This window comes from Mobula hypostoma, chromosome 9 (assembly GCF_963921235.1).
Source record: "Mobula hypostoma chromosome 9, sMobHyp1.1, whole genome shotgun sequence".
In the NCBI taxonomy this organism is placed as follows: Eukaryota; Metazoa; Chordata; class Chondrichthyes; order Myliobatiformes; family Myliobatidae; genus Mobula; species Mobula hypostoma.
The window spans coordinates 104749927-104766209 of NC_086105.1; the positions used below are offsets into that span (position 1 = coordinate 104749927).

The 16283-nt window shown below is 44.6% G+C and overlaps 1 protein-coding gene across 4 annotated transcripts in view; it reads right to left on the reverse strand.

Moving 5' to 3' along the window:
- The window catches only part of LOC134351342 (uncharacterized protein C16orf96 homolog), a 90484-nt gene that overhangs the window by 57659 nt on the left and 16542 nt on the right, over window positions 1–16283 (reverse strand). For all 4 annotated transcript variants that reach the window (XM_063057413.1, XM_063057416.1, XM_063057415.1 and 1 more), the window contains one exon: window positions 11828–11911. In XM_063057413.1, coding sequence (XP_062913483.1) covers window positions 11828–11911 — 84 coding nt within the window. The remainder of the gene's footprint in view (window positions 1–11827; window positions 11912–16283) is intronic.

Below are 16283 nucleotides of genomic sequence, written 5' to 3' on the forward strand. Positions count from 1 at the left end.
GGTACTCTGTAGAAATTTGCTATAGTCCTTGGTTTAAATGAATCAAGCATGAACAGTTGGCACCACAGTTACTGTGAACACATCGGATTGTGTATAATTAGGCACTTGTCAAGATCCAATTAAAAAAGTTAGATTTAACTAGAGCAGCTATTGCGTGACTGAGCCAATGTTAAGGGTAGGGAGTTGAGTCTTTGGCTCATCAAGGCTTCGGCAAGAAGTGTTGGCTGTTGGTAGACCTTTTTTTTTTGCTATTTTTTCTTTCTTATTGCACATTTAGAGTGGTGGGGATGCCAAGCAAGTTGGCGGAATGCTCCTCCTGCAGGATGTGGGAAGGCAGGGAGACCTCCAATGTCTCTAAAGACTACACCCGAGAGAAGTGCATCCAGCTGTAGCTTCTAACATACCGTGATAAGGAGTTGGAGCTGGAACTGGATGAACTTTGGATCATTCGGGATGCTGAGGAATTGAAAAACAGGGAGGTAGTTACACCCAAGGTGCAGGACACAGGTAACTGGGCGACGATCGGGGGGAAAGAGGATAGGCAGCTAGTGTAGAGTACCCCAGTGGCAGTTCCCCTCAACAAAAAGCATACCACTTTGGATACTTTTGGGATGGGGGGGCTGGGGAAATGACCTAACAGAGGAAAGCCACAGCAGTCACATCTCTGGTACTGAGTCTGGCTCTGAAGGGAAGGACAAGGGAGAAGAGGTGAGCTGTAATGGTTAGGGGAGCAGAAAGAAGGTTTTGTGAAGGAGAACGAAATTCCCTGATATGTTGCCTCCCAGATGCCAGGGAGAGGGACACCTCGGATCAAGTCCAGAGCATTCTTAAGTGGGAGTGTGAGCACACTTGATTTTTGTATCTATTTACTCAGGAGATGGACACAGAGTCTATAGAAGTGAGGCAAAGCAGCAGCAAGGCCATGGACCTTATACAGATTACCAGGGAGGTGTTTGCTGTCTTGAGGCACAGTCAGGTGGTTAAATCCTCAGACCCTGTGGGATGCTAGCACAGATGTTTAAAATATCCTTAGCCACAGGTGAGGTGCTGGAGGATAGCTAATGTTGTTCCATTATTTAAGAAAGGCTCTATAAATAAGAAATTAAAAGATTGTGAGCCTAACATTAGTGGTGGACAAGTTACTGTAAAGTATTCTAAGGGGCCAGATATCCAAGTATTTGGATAGACAGGGAGTGATTAGGGATGCTCAATATGGTTTTGTGCGTGGCAAGTCATGGCTAACCAATCTTATAGAGTTTTGAGTAAATTACTAGGAAAGTTGATGACTTTTGACAAGATCACAGAGTGTGATCGAGGAACGGTCGCAGCAGTAGGAGGAGCGAGAGGCTCGGGAGAGCGCTGAAGGCTGGGAAGCAGCTCAGGTGAGTGTGCTTTAAAAAGGAGTTTGGATGGCAACTGAAGGTTTAAACAGAGTGTTGATAAGTTGATTAGAGGGAGTGAGTACTTGAGATAATTGGCAGAGACAAATAAAAGGAAGGGTAACTGAAGAGGAGCGGCCAGTGTGTGAGTGGCTCAGGGTATGTGTGGAGTTTTGAGGCTTTGGCGAGCAGAGGCTGAGGACGAGCTTGCTCCCAGTGAGGTAAGGCCGGGTAAGTTCCTTTAATTAGTTTAATTAACTTAGGAGTAGGTAATGGAGGCAGCAGCTAGGGCAGTCAAGTGCTCCATCTGCAGAATGTGGGAAGTCAGGGACAGCACCGTTGTCCCTGATGACTACACCTGTAAAAGGTGCATCCAGCTGCAGCTCCTGACAAACTGAGTTAGGGAACTGGAGCTGGATGAACTTCAGATCATTCGTGAGACAGAGGCAGAAATAGACAGGAGTTTCAGGGAGATAGTCACCCCTAAAAGTCAGGGGGCAGGTAGCTGGGTGACTGTCAGGAGAGGGAAGGGGAGTAGACAGAATGAGCAGAGCACCCCTGTGGCTGTTCCCATCAACAATAAGTATACCATTTTGGATACTGTTGGTGGGGATGACCTACCAGGGACAAGTTGGAGTGGTCATGTCTCTGGCACCAAGACTGGACCCCCAGCTCAGAAAGGAAGGAGGGAAAAGAGGAGAGCAGTAGTGATAGGGGATTTGATAGTTAGGGGGACAGATAAGAGGTTCCATGGGAGAGATCAAGAATCCCAGATGGTCTGTTGCCTCCCTGGTGCCAGGGTCCGTGATATCTCGGATTGAGTTCTCGGTATTCTCAAAAGGGAGGGTGAGCAGCCAGATGTCGTGGCCCATGTAGGGACCACTGACGTGGATAGGAAGGACCAGGAGGTCTTGCAGAGAGAGTTTAGGGAGTTAGGTGCAAAGTTGAAGGACAGGACCTCCAGGGTTGCAATCTCAGGATTGCTACCCGTGCCACATGCTAGTGAGGCTAGAAATAGGAAGATAATGCAGCTAAATACATGGCTAAGGAGATGGTGCAGGAGGGAGAGTTTCATGTTTCTGGACAATTGGGCTTTGTTCCAGGGAAGGCGGGACCTGTTCCGACAGGATGGTTTGCACTTCAACTGGAGAGGGACTAACATCTTTGCAGGTAGGTTTGCTAGTTCTGCTCAGGGGGGCTAAAACTAGATTTGCAGGGGGAGGGGAAGCAGGATATTAGAGCAGTTAGTGAGGTGGAGGATGATAAAGGTCATGCGAGGACTGCATGTATGGACAGTAATCAAAGATTTGTACATGATAGAGATGTTCTCAGGTGCATCTATTTCAATGCAAGGAGTATTGTTGGTAAGGCAGATGAGCTTGGGGCATAGACTGACACGTGGGATTACGACATTATTGCTATTAGTGAGACTTGGTTGCAGGAGGGGCAGGACCAGCAGCTTAATGTTCTGGGGTTCTGTTGCTTCAGACGCGTCAGAGACGGAAGGATGAAAGGGGGAGGACTGGCATTACTAGTCAGGGAGAATATCACAGCTGTGCGTAGACAGGACAGCCCGGAGGGCTTATCTACCGAGGCCATATGGGTGGAGCTGAGGAACAGGAAAGATGTGACCACACTAACGGTTGTATTATAGACCACCCAATAGTCAGAGAGAACTGGAGGAGCAAATCTGTAGAGAGATAGCAGACCAATGTGAGAAACACGAAGTTGTAATAGTAGGGGATTTAACTTTCCACATATTGACTGGGACTCCCACACTGTGATGGCGTGGAGTTTGTCAAAAGTGTTCAGGAAAGTTTTCTAAATCAATATGTACAGGTACCAACCAGAGAGGATGCAATATTTGATCTCCTATTAGGGAACCAGCCAGGTCAGGTGACAGAAGTATGTGTAGGCGAACATTTTGGGTCCAGTGACCATAATGTCATTAGTTTCAAGTTAATTACGGATAAGGCTAGATCTGGTCCTTGAGTTGAGGTTCTAAATTGGAGAAGGGCCAATTCTGAGGAAATGAGAAAGGACCTAGGAAGAGTGGATTGGGATAAGTTGTTTTCTGGCAAGGATGTGTTCAGTATGTGGAAGGCATTCAAAGGCGAAATTTTGAGTGCAGTTTTCATGTTCCTGCTAGAATTAAAGGCAAAATTAACAGGCATAGGGAGCCTTGGTTTTCAAGGGATATTGGCGATCTGCTTAAGAAAGAGAGAGGTGTATAGCAGCTACAGGCAACAAGGAACAAATGAGGTACTTGAAGAGTATGAGAATGTAAGAAAATACTAAAGGAGGAAATCAGGAAGGCAAAAAGACAACATGAGGTTGCTTTGGCAGATAATGTGAAAGTAAACCCGAAGGGTTTCTACAAATTTATATTAAGAGTAAAAGGATAGTAAGGGGCAAAATTGGTCCCCTAGAAGATCAAAGTGGTTGTCTATGTGTGGAGCCTCACAAGATGGGGGAGATCTTAAACAATTTTTTTGCATCAGTATTTACTCAGGAAACTGGCATAGTGTATATGGAAGGAAGGGAAATAAGCAGCAATGTCATGGAACATAGAGATTAAAGAGGAAGAGGTGCTTGCTGCTTTATAGCGAATAAAGGTAGATAAATCCCCCAGGCCTGACACGATATTTCCTTGGACCTGAGACAGACTAGTGTAGAAATTGCAGAAATATTTAAAATGTCCTTAGCCACAAGTATGGTGCCGGAGGATTGGAGGGTAGCTCATGTTGTTCTGTTGTTTAAAAAAAGGCTCCAAAAGTAAACCAGGTAATTACAGGCCAGTGAGCCTGACATCAGTAGTAGGCAAATTATTGGAAGGTGTTCAGAGAGATCGGATATACAAGTATTTCGATAGCCAAGGGCTGATTAAGGATAGTCAGCATGGCTGTGTGTGTGGTAGATCCTGTTTAACAGATCTCGTAGAGCTTTTCGAGGAGGTTACCAAGAAAGTAGACGAAGGAAAGGCCGTGGATGTTGTCTACATGGACTTTAGTAAGGCCTTTGACATGGTCCCACATGGGAGGTTAGTTCAGAAGGTTCAGACACTAGGTATCCATGGAGAGGTTGTAAACTGGATTCGAAATTGGCTGTTTGGGAGAAGACAGAGTGGTAGTGGATGATTGCCTATCAGACTGGAGGCCTGTGACTAGTGGTGTGCCTCAAGGATCTGTGCTGGGACCATTGTTGCTTGTTATCTACGTTTGTATATCAATGATGTAGATAATGTGGTAAATTGGATCAGCAAGTTTGCTGATGACACTAAGATTGAAGGCATTGTGGACAGCCAACTGGAGGGGTGGGCCAGAAAGTGGCAGATGGTATTTAAATGCAGACAAGTGAGGTGTTGCATTTTGGAAGGACAAATCAAGGTAGGACACACAGTAAATGGTAGGGCACTGAGGAGTGCAGAGGAACAAAGAGATCTGGGAGTTCAGATACATAATTCCCTGAAAGTGGCATTACAGGTAGACGGGGTTGTAAAGAAGGCTTTTGGCATCCTGGCATTCATAAATCAAAGTATTGAGTATAGGAGTTGGGATGTTATGGGGAGGTTGTATAAAACATTGACGAGGCCAAATTTGGGGTATTGTGTACAGTTCTGGTCACCTAACTATAAGAAGGATATCAGTAAGATTGAAAGAGTGCAGAGAAGATTTACTAGGATGTTACCAGGTCTTCAGGAGTTGAGTTACAGGGAAAGATTGAACAGATTAGGACTTTATTCCTTGGCACATAGAAGAATGAGGGGAGATTTGATAGAGGTTTACAAAATTATGAGGGGTATAGAGAGAGTAAATGTGAATAGGCTCTTTCCACTTAGATTAGGAGAGATAAATACGAGAGGACATGGCTTTAGGTTGAAAGGGGAAAGGTTTAGGGGGAATATTAGGGGGAACTTCTTCACTCAGAGAGTGGTGGGAGTATGGAACAAGCTGCCATCTGATGTGGTAAATGTGGGCTCACTCTTAAGTTTTAAGAACAAATTGGATAGATACATGGATGGGAGAGGACTGGAGGGTTAAGGACTGGATGCAGGTCAATGGGACTAGCAGAATAGTTTTGGCACAGACTAGAAGGGCCAAATAGCCTGTTTTCTGCGCTGTAGAGTTCTATGGTTCTATCCTGTATGGGAGGTTGGTCAAGAAGATTCAGTCACTTGGCATTCAAGATGAGCTAGTACATAGGATTAGACAGTGGCTTCGTGGCAGAAGCAGAGAGTGGTAGTAGGTGGTTGCATCTGACCAGAGGCCTGTGATTATTGGTGTGCCACACAGATCAGTATTGGGTCCAGTTGTTTTTCCATCTATATCAATGATCTAGATGCTAATATGATAAACTGGATCGGCAAATGGGCAGATGAGCATAAGGTCAATATTGCGTCTTTTAAGAGATTCCTGGATAGGTACATGGAGCTTAGAAAAATAGAGGGCTATGGGTAACCCCAGGTAATTTCTAAAGTAAGTACATGTTCAGCATCGTGGGCCAAAGGGCCTGTATTGTGCTGTAGGTTTTCTATGTTTCTATGACACCGAGATTGGGGGTATAGAGCACAGTGAGGAAGACTATCAAAGCTTGAAGTGGGATCTGGACCAGCTGGGAAAAAGCCTGAAAAATAGCAGTTGGAACTTAACGGACAAGTGCGAGGTTTTGCACTTTGGGAGGACCAACCATGGTAGGTCTGACACGGTGAGCGGTAGGGCACTGGGGAGTACAGTAGAACAGAGGGACCTGGGAATACAGGTCCATACTACTTTGTAAGTGGCGTCACATATAGGATTGTAACAAAAGCTTCTGGGACATTGACCTTCATAAATCAATGTATTGAACACAGGAGATGGGATTTCATGTTGAAATTGTGTAAGACATTGAGGACTAATTTGGAGTATCATGTCCAGTTTCGGTCAGCTACCCCAGGGAAAAATGTAAACAAGACTGAAAGAGTGCAGAGAAAATTTACAAAGGTGTTACCAGATATTGAGGACCTGAATTACAGGGAAAGGTTGACTAGGTTAAGACTTAGAAGATTTGAAGGGAGATTTGACAGAGGTATACAAAATTATGAGGGGTATAGATAGGGGTACTGTAAGTGGCTCTTTCCACTGAGGTTGTCATGGGCCAAGGATGAAAGGTTAAATACTTAAGGGGGAACTTCTTCACTCAGACAGTGGTGAGAGTGGAACAAGCTGCCAGTGCAAGTGGTGGATGTGGGTTCAATTTCAACATTTAAATGGAATTGAGATTGGCACATAGATAGGAGGGGTATGCTGCAGGTCGACAGGGCTAGGCAGATTAATGGTTCAACATGAACTAGATGGGTCAAAGAGCCTGCTTCTGTGCTATGGTGTTCTATGACTCTCTAACTCACCAAATCTCCTCAAACTTCTAATTAAATCTAGCAGCTGACAAGTCTTCATGATTGCATCACTGTGTTGAGCCTAGGATATAGTTACTGGTTTCATAGTTATTTCAGTCCTTCAGGACCCCACGGCAGGAAGCCGTTGTCCAGGTTACTACTTCCCCTCTCTTTACTTAACTACTTCCTCTTCATACTACTGCTCTTAAGCTATTGCCCTAAGACACAGACACATCCAGCTGAACAGTACTGGGCTCTCCAGACAGATCTCAACGATGGAAGTGTCCCATGCGCCAACCACCACATTTCTTGAAGCAACCTAATTTGTACATAATGCATGGACTGCACACCAGAGCACTCTCCCTCATCAGCTGAGGCTCCTGTCTCCCAGTAGCCACAGTGTGGTTTGCGGTGGTAACCTAAATGCTTTAAGATAAAGAAGCTCCACTGTGATTGAGGCCAGGACGCTAAGCACTAGTAGTACTGCGATCACTAGAGTCTATGCTGTTCTCCTGAGGGGCTGCCTATTGTTGGCTCCTCAGGTGGCTGCAGAAGCCAATCTGGGATGTTACAGTGGACTCCTTTCATGGAGAATGTCCGTGCGTGACTTTGATGCATAAGCAGCAACCACACACTCCTTGACAGATTGAGATCAGGGTCCAGTGGCATGGAATACAAGATGACTGGGTACCCTGCATCGCTGCAACTTCTTCCACCTTCACTGCCATTGTGATGCGTCATCATTTTCCGACAGTCCCACCACTAAGGTCCTGTTTTGATTGCTGCATCTGAAACCTCCCCTTTGACCTTGTCACCACAGGTGACCCTAGCAAAAGCCAAGTGCCAGATGGCTAAACTCCAGATGGCATCTCTTGAGATCTCAGGAACTCAACCCTCAGCGAAAATGAGCACCCACTATATTATGAAACAGATGAAGATGGCAGTGTCAGAGGTCAGTCCCAACCCCAAACAACTTCTGCAGTGGTTGGTTTCCAGCATCCAAAACCATTTTCCTTTCTGCAGTGCAACACAAGCCAATAATGAGCTTTCCCTTTATTCCCAAGGCAGCACTTTTATCAGGGCTCACATTGTCAAAATGATGCTCTGATTTGAAAGACTGTCATTCATACTATTTTGACATTGTTTGATTAAAACTTTAACAAGCTGTGAGCCCTAACCCAAACAAAATGATAATTGGTGATATCTGCTAGACCACAATTTAAACTCATTCTGGCAAGCTTATTTTTCACCTTTATGCACGGGTTTATTGTGCAATGTTTCACATTGTCAGGTAGATGGCAGTGTTGTAACTGCAGTGAAACAGTGAGTGGAGGCACAAACAAAAATCATTCTGAGGCTCAAGTCTTCAGGACCAAAGCCAAGACGGCACTGAACACCATAATAAACAGGATTTTAAAACTGGTTTGAAATTACTTAAAGTTAACCAGCCTGGTTTAAGCTTCCCTCTTGTAAATGAGTGGACTTTGAAGTGGTATGGCAGCACAGTGGTTAGCACATCACTTTACAGCACCAGCTGTAAGATCAGGGTTCAATTCCAGCCACTGTCTGTAAGGGGTATGTACATTCTCTCCGTGACTGTGTGAGTTTCCTACCACATTCAAAAGATGTACAAGTTAGGGCTAGTGAGTTGTGGGCATGCTATGTTGGACCACAAGTGTGACAACATCCTGGGCTACCCAGTACAAGCCCCAGATTTCATGCAAATGACACATTTTGCTGTATGTTTCGATGTATACATTAGAAATAAAGCCAATCTTCATCTTTAGAATCCACTAGGATTTCTGGTTCATGATGGCTGTCACTGCCTTAACTGGCTTTTTGCACTTGTGCTGGGCTCCACCAAGCAAGCTCGTGGATTTTCCTTCACCTATGATTTATCTAGCAGCAGCAAGATTCCAGAGTTTTCAGCTGCTCAGCTTTCTTTAGTTTGGTACTTCCACCTAGTATGTATTTCGTCCTGCACTTCAGCTGCGGGGTTGGCACTTCATTTTTATTGACACCTATAATACATACTGAGCTTGTGTTACTCCCCTGGCTTGAGAGTAATGTTGCTATAAGGAACATGGCCAGTCATCGACAGTTGCACAACACAGAATCATGTCAACCAGCAAGATCCCATCTATCAGCACTTTGCATGCAATCTTCTCTGCCTTGGTAATTCAGCTGCTCACCTAGATAGTAAATATTGAGAGTATACTTGCACCCCCCTTGAGGAGTACATTTCAATTGCAAAACTGCTGCACTGGCAAAATAATAACATTATGCTAACTGATATGCTACTATGTTGCCCCAATTATCATTTGGCCAGATAATGGGCAGTAGACAAAGATTTAATCAAAGAATATGAACCTAAAATGTCGAGCCCAAGAGAGGAGCAACCACAAACCTGCAAAATATTTAACACTCCAAAGGTACCAATAGAAAACAATTAGGTTTATTATTACTGACACATGTTGAGAAATGTCTCTTTAATCATACTAGAGTCAGATTAAGGAGAAACAAGTAACCATAGAACTGAAAAGGCCATTCTTATTTTTGATTTGAGGGGAAATATTCATCACATACACATAGCATTTGAGAAACATTTAAGCTTCTACACAATTTACTCCAATATTTTTATATAATCATTAGCCAAAATGCAACATCCAAGCCTTATTAAAAAAAATTAATAAGCAACCCATGGTTAAATGTAAATGTTTAATATGCACTGCTTCATCTATACTTGAACATTCTTACTCATTTGTTAGAAAAAAAGGGGAAAAAATTCTTTAACGTTTAGATCCTATACAAAAAGTTAGCTTTAGTAATTCTCACTTAAATTGTACTTTCAGCATATATAAACAAATGGAAGCACAAAACAATGTGAAAACTTCCAATCACTTTTTTGGCTCTCCCCCTCCCCCCCCCACCCCCCAACGTTATTTAAAAACACAAACAACAGGAATTCTGCAGATGCTGGGAATTCAAGCAACACATCAAAGTTGCTGGTGAACACAGCAGGCCAGGCAGCATCTCCAGGAAGAGGTACAGTCGATGTTTCAGGCCGAGACCCTTCATCAGGACTAACTGAAGGAAGAGTTAGTAAGAGATTTGAAAGTGGGAGGGGGAAGGGGAGATCCAAAATGATAGGAGAAGACAGGAGGGGGAGGGATGGAGCCAAGAGCTGGACAGGTCATTGGCAAAGGGGATATGAGAGGATCATGAGACAGGAAGCCCAGGGAGAAAGACGGGGGGGGGGGAGGGCCCAGAGGATGGGCAAGGGGTATAGTCAGAGGGACAGAGGGAGAAAAAGGAGAGTGAGAGAAAGAATGTGTGTATAAAAATAAGTAACAGATGGGGTACGAGGGGGAGGTGGGGCATTAGCAGAAGTTAGAGAAGTCAATGTTCATGCCATCAGGTTGGAGGCTACCCAGACGGAACATAAGGTGTTGTTCCTCCAACCTGAGTGTGGCTTCATCTTTACAGTAGAGGAGGCCGTGGATAGACACGTCAGAATGGGAATGGGAATGGGATGTGGAATTAAAATGTGTGGCCACTGGGAGATCCTGCTTTTTCTGGCGAACAAAGCGTAGGTGTTCAGCAAAGCGGTCTCCCAGTCTGCGTCGGGTCTCGCCAATATATAGAAGGCCACATCGGGAGCACCAGACGCAGTATATCACCCCAACCGACTCACAGGTGAAGTGTCGCCTCACCTGGAAGGACTGTCTGGGGCCCTGAATGGTGGTAAGGGAGGAAATGTAAGGGCATGTGTAGCACTTGTTCCGCTTACAAGGATAAGTGCCAGGAGGGAGATTGGTGGGGAGAGATGGGGGAGACGAATGGACAAGGGAGTCATGTAGGGAGCGGGGAGGGAAAGATGTGCTTAGTGGTGGGATCCCATTGGAGGTGGCGGAAGTTACGGAGAATAATATGTTGGACCCAGAGGCTGGTGGGGTGGTAGGTGAGGACCAGGGGAACCTTATTCCTAGTGGGGTGGCAGAAGGATGCAGTGAGAGATGTGCGTGAAATGGGGGAGATGCGTTTGAGAGCAGAGTTGATGGTAGAGGAAGGGAAGGCCCTTTCTTTGAAAAAAAAAGGACATCTCCCTTGTCCTGGAATGAAAAGCCTCACCCTGAGAGCAGATGCGGCGGAGACGGAGGAATTGCGAGAAGGGGATGGCGTTTTTGCAAGAGACAGGGTGAGAAGAGGAATAGTCCAGATAGCTGAGAGAGTCAGTAGGCTCATAGTAGACATCAGTGGATAAGCTGTGTCCAGAGATAGAGACAGAAAGATCTAGAAAGGGGAGGGAGGTGTCAGAAATGGACCAGGTAAACTTGAGGGCAGGGTGAAAGTTGGAGGCAAAGTTAATAAAGTCAACGAGCTCAGCATGCGTGCAGGAAGCAGCGCCAATGCAGTCGTCGATGTAGCGAAGGAAAAGTGGGGGACAGATACCCGAATAGGCACGGAACATAGATTGCTCCACAAAGCCAACAAAAAGGAAGGCATAGATAGGACCCATACAGGTGCCCATAGCTACACCTTTAGTTTGGAGGAAGTGGGAGGAGCCAAAGGAGAAATTATTAAGAGTAAGGACTAATTCTGCTAGACGGAGCAGAGTGGTGGTAGAGGGGAACTGATTAGGTCTGGAATCCAAAAAGAAGCAGAGAGCTTTGAGACCTTCCTGATGGGAGATGGAAGCATATAGGGATTGGAGATCCATGGTGAAAATAAAGCAGTGGGGGCCAGGGAACTTAAAATCATCGAAAAGTTTAAGAGCGTGAGAAGTGAAATGAACATAGGCAGGAAGGGATTGAACAAGGGGGGATAAAACCATGTCGAGCTATGCAGAAACGAGTTCAGTGGGCAGGAGCAAGCTGAGACAATAGGTCTGCCAGGACAGGCAGGTTTGTGGATCTTGGGTAGGAGGTAGAAACGGGACTTAGAAACTCTGCTACCAACCTTATAGTTCCCACACCTCGCAGATCTCCCATCCACTGCTACCAACCTTGTAGTTCCTACACCTCGCACTTCCCGTTTCTACCTCCTACCCAAGATCCAAAGGTGGAGTTTTACTTACCACCTTCCGACCTTCTGCATCTGTTTCAAAATCACCCATTTCTGATTGAAGACTAAGCAAAGAAATTTTTGCATCATAATCAAGCTAAGTGTAAAATAGAAAAGTTTGATTATTAATATCTATCCAGCTCTAATTAATCATGTATAAACTATACAAATAATTTATACATTTATAATACAAGCTATTTACATATAAAAAGCCATCAAATTTTAGAAATAAATGCTCGAAGTACTTAACAGCAGTTTGAATAGAAACAAAGTTGATTTTTCATGTGATTAGAAGGCTTGTGACAAGGTGCCATACATAAGGCTTCAGAAAGCCAGACGAAGGTGCTACACACGAGGCTGCTAGGCAAGAGCTCATGCTATTATGGGAGATACTAGCATGGATAGAAGGCTGGCTGACTGGCAGGATGCAGAATGGGAAATGAAGGGGGATCTTTTCTGGTTGGCTGCTGGTGACTAGTGGTGTTCTGCAGGTGTTTGGTTTAGGACCGCTTCTTTTCACATTACATGTTATTGATCTGGATGATGGAATTGATGGCCTTGTGGCCAGGTTTGAGGGCAATACAAAGACAGATGGAGAGGTAGGCAGTATTAAGGAAGAAGGGAGTCTGCTGAAGAACTGACAAATTAGAAGACTGGCACAGTGGCAGACGGAATACATTGCAAGGAAGTGTGTATGCTCATGCACTTTGGTAGAAGGAATAAAGGTGTAGACAATTTTCTAAGGGGAGACAATTCAGAAATCAGAGGTGCAAAAGGATTTGAGAGCACTAGTGTAGGATTCCCTAAAGGGCAATTTGCACATTGAGTCAATAGTAAAAAAAAAATGCAATGCTAGCATTCATTTTCGGAGGACTGGAACATGAAAGCAACGATGTCATGCTGAGGCTTTAAGGCATTGCTCAGACCACACTGGAGTATTGTGAAAGGATAGGCTGCTATTAGAACCATAGAAACTACAGCACAGAAACAGGCCCTTTGGCCCTTCTTGGCTGTGCCGAACCATTTACTGCCTAGTCCCACTGACCTGCACACGGACCATATCCCTCCATACATCTCCCGTCCACGTATCTGTCCAATTTATTCTTAAATGTTAAAAAAGAACCCGCATTTACCACCTCATCTGGCAGCTCATTCCATACTCCCACCACTCTCTGTGTGAAGAAGCCCCCCCTAATGTTCCCTTTAAACTTTTCCCCCCTCACCCTTAACCCATGTCCTCTGGTTTTTTTCTCCCCTTGCCTCAGTGGAAAAAGCCTGCTTGCATTCACTCTATCTATACCCATCATAATTTTATATACCTCTATCAAATCTCCCCTCATTCTTCTTCGCTCCAGGGAATAAAGTCCTAACCTATTCAACCTTTCTCTGTAACTGAGTTTCTCAAGTCCCGGCAACATCCTTGTAAACCTTCTCTGCACTCTTTCAACCTTATTTATATCCTTCCTGTAATTTGGTGACCAAAACTGAACACAATACTCCAGATTCGGCCTCACCAATGCCTTATACAACCTCATCATAACATTCCAGCTCTTATACTCAATACTACGATTAATAAAGGCCAATGTACCAAAAGCTCTCTTTACGACCCTATCTACCTGTGACTACACTTTTAGGGAATTTTGTATCTGTATTCCCAGATCCCTCTGTTCCACTGCACTCCTCAGTGCCTTACCATTAACCCTGTATGTTCTACGTTGGTTTCTCCTTCCAACGTGCAATACCTCACACTTGTCAGTATTAAACTCTATCTGCCATTTTTCAGCCCATTTTTCCAGCTGGTCCAAGTCCCTCTGCAGGCTCTGAAAACCTTCCTCACTGTCTACTACACCTCCAATCTTTGTATCATCAGCAAGTTTGCTGATCCAATTTACCACATTATCATCCAGATCATTGATATAGATGACAAATAACAATGGACCCAGCACTGATCCCTGTGGCACACCACTAGTCACAGGCCTCCACTCAGAGAAGCAATTTTCTACCACCACTCTCTGGCTTCTTCCATCGAGCCAATGTCCAATCCAATTTACCACCTCTCCATGTATACCTAGTGACTGAATTTTCCTAACTAACCTCCCATGCAGGACCTTGTCAAAGGCTTTACTGAAGTCCATGTAGACAATATCCACTGCCTTCCCTTCATCCACTTTCCTGGTAACCTCCTCGAAAAACTCCAACAGATTGGTCAAACATGACCTACCACGCACAAAGCCATGTTGACTCTCCCTAATAAGCCCCTGTCTATCCAAATGCTTGTAGATTCTGTCTCTTAGTACTCCCTCCAATAACTTACCTACTACTGACGTTAAACTCACTGGCCTATAATTTCCTGGATTACTTTTCGATCCTTTTTTAAACAACGGAACAACATGAGCCACTCTCCAGTCCTTCGGCACTTCACCCGTAGACAGCGACATTTTAAATATTTCTGCCAGGGCCCCCGCAATTTCAACACTAGTCTCCTTCAAGGTCCGAGGGAACACCCTGTCAGGTCCCGGGGATTTATCCACTTTAATTTTCCTCAAGACAGCAAGCACCTCCTCCTTTTCAATCTGTACAGTTGCCATGGTCTCACTACTTGATTTCCTCAATTCCATAGATTTCATGCCAGCTTCCTTAGTAAATACAGACGCAAAAAACCTATTTCGGATCTCCCCCATTTCCTTTGGTTCCGCACAAAGCCGACCACTCTGATCTTCAAGAGGACCAATTTTATCCCTTACAATCCTTTTGCTCTTAATATACTTGTAAAAGCTCTTTGGATTATCCTTCACTTTGACTGCCAAGGCAACCTCAAGTCTTCTTTTTGCCCTCCTGATTTCTTTCTTAAGTATATTCTTGCACTTCTTATACTCCTCAAGCACCTGATTTACCCCCTGTTTCCTATACATTTCATACAACTCCCTCTTCTTTTTTATCAGAGTTGCAATATCCCTTGAGAACCAAGGTTCCTTATTCCCATTCAATTTGCCTTTAATCCTGACAGGAACATACAAACTCTGCACTCTCAAAATTTCCCCTTTGAAGGCTTCCCACCTACCAATCACATCTTTGCCAGAGAACAACCTGTCCCAATCCACGCTTTTTAGATCCTTTCTCATTTCTTCAAATTTGGCCTTCTTCCAGTTCAGAACCTCAACCCTAAGTCCAGATCTATCCTTATCCATGATCAAATTGAAACTAATGGCGTTATGATCACTGGAACCAAAGTGCTCCCCTACACAGACATCCGTCACTTGCCCTAATTCGTTTCCTAACAGGAGATCCAATATTGCATCCCCTCCAGTTGGTCCCTCTATATACTGATTTAGAAAACTTTCCTGAACACATTTTACAAACTCTAAACCATCTAGACCCCTAACAGTATGGGAGTCCCAATCAATGTATGGAAAATTAAAATCCCCTACCACCACAACTTTATGTTTCCTGCAGTTGTCTGCTATCTCTCTGCAGATTTGCTCTTCCAAGACTCGTTGACTATTGGGTGGTCTGTAATACAATCCCACTAATGTGGCCATACCTTTCCTGTTTCTCAGCTCCACCCATAGGGACTCAGTAGACAAGCCCTCTAATCTGTCCTGCCTGAGCACTGCTGTAATATTTTCCCTAACAAGCAATGCTACTCCCCCACCTTTCATTCCTCTGCCTCGATCACATCTGAAACATCGGAACCCTGGAATATCAAGCTGCCAGTCCTGCCCCTCCTGTAGCCAAGTTTCACTAATTGCTACAACATCATAATTCCACGTGTCAATCCACACCCTCAACTCATCCGCCTTCCCCGCAATACTCCTAGCATTGAAATATATACACCTCAGAAGATTTTTACCACCACTCACAACCTTTCTATCAGCTGATTTGCTTAAACTTTCAACATCATTTATTTTCACCCCAGCCACACTGTCAGCTCTGGCACTCTGGTTCCCATCCCCCTGCAAATCTAGTTTAAAGCCTCCCTAATAGCACTAACAAACCTCCCTGAAAGGATATTGGTCCCCCTGTGGTTCAAGTGTAACCCGTCTCTCTTGTACAGGTCCCACCTGCCCCAGAAGAGGTCCCAATGATTATATTGGAGAAGGTCTAAGAGGATGTTTATGAGAATGATCCTGGGAATGAAGGGATAATGTACAAAGAACATTTGATGGATCTGGGCCTGTATTTGTTGGCGCTTGGAAGAATGAGAGGGGACCTCATTGAAACCTACCAAGTATTAAAAGGCCTGGATGGACTAGACATGGTGAGGACATTTCCAATAGTGGGAGAGTCTAGGACTAGAGAGCACGGCATCAGAATACAAAGATAACCCTTTAGAACAGCAATGAGGAGGAATTTCTTTAGCCAGAGGGTGGTGAATCTGTGGAATTCATTGCCACAGACAGTTGTGGAGGCCATCATTGGGTATATTTAAAGTGGAGGATGATAGGTTCTTGATTAGTAAGGACTTCAAA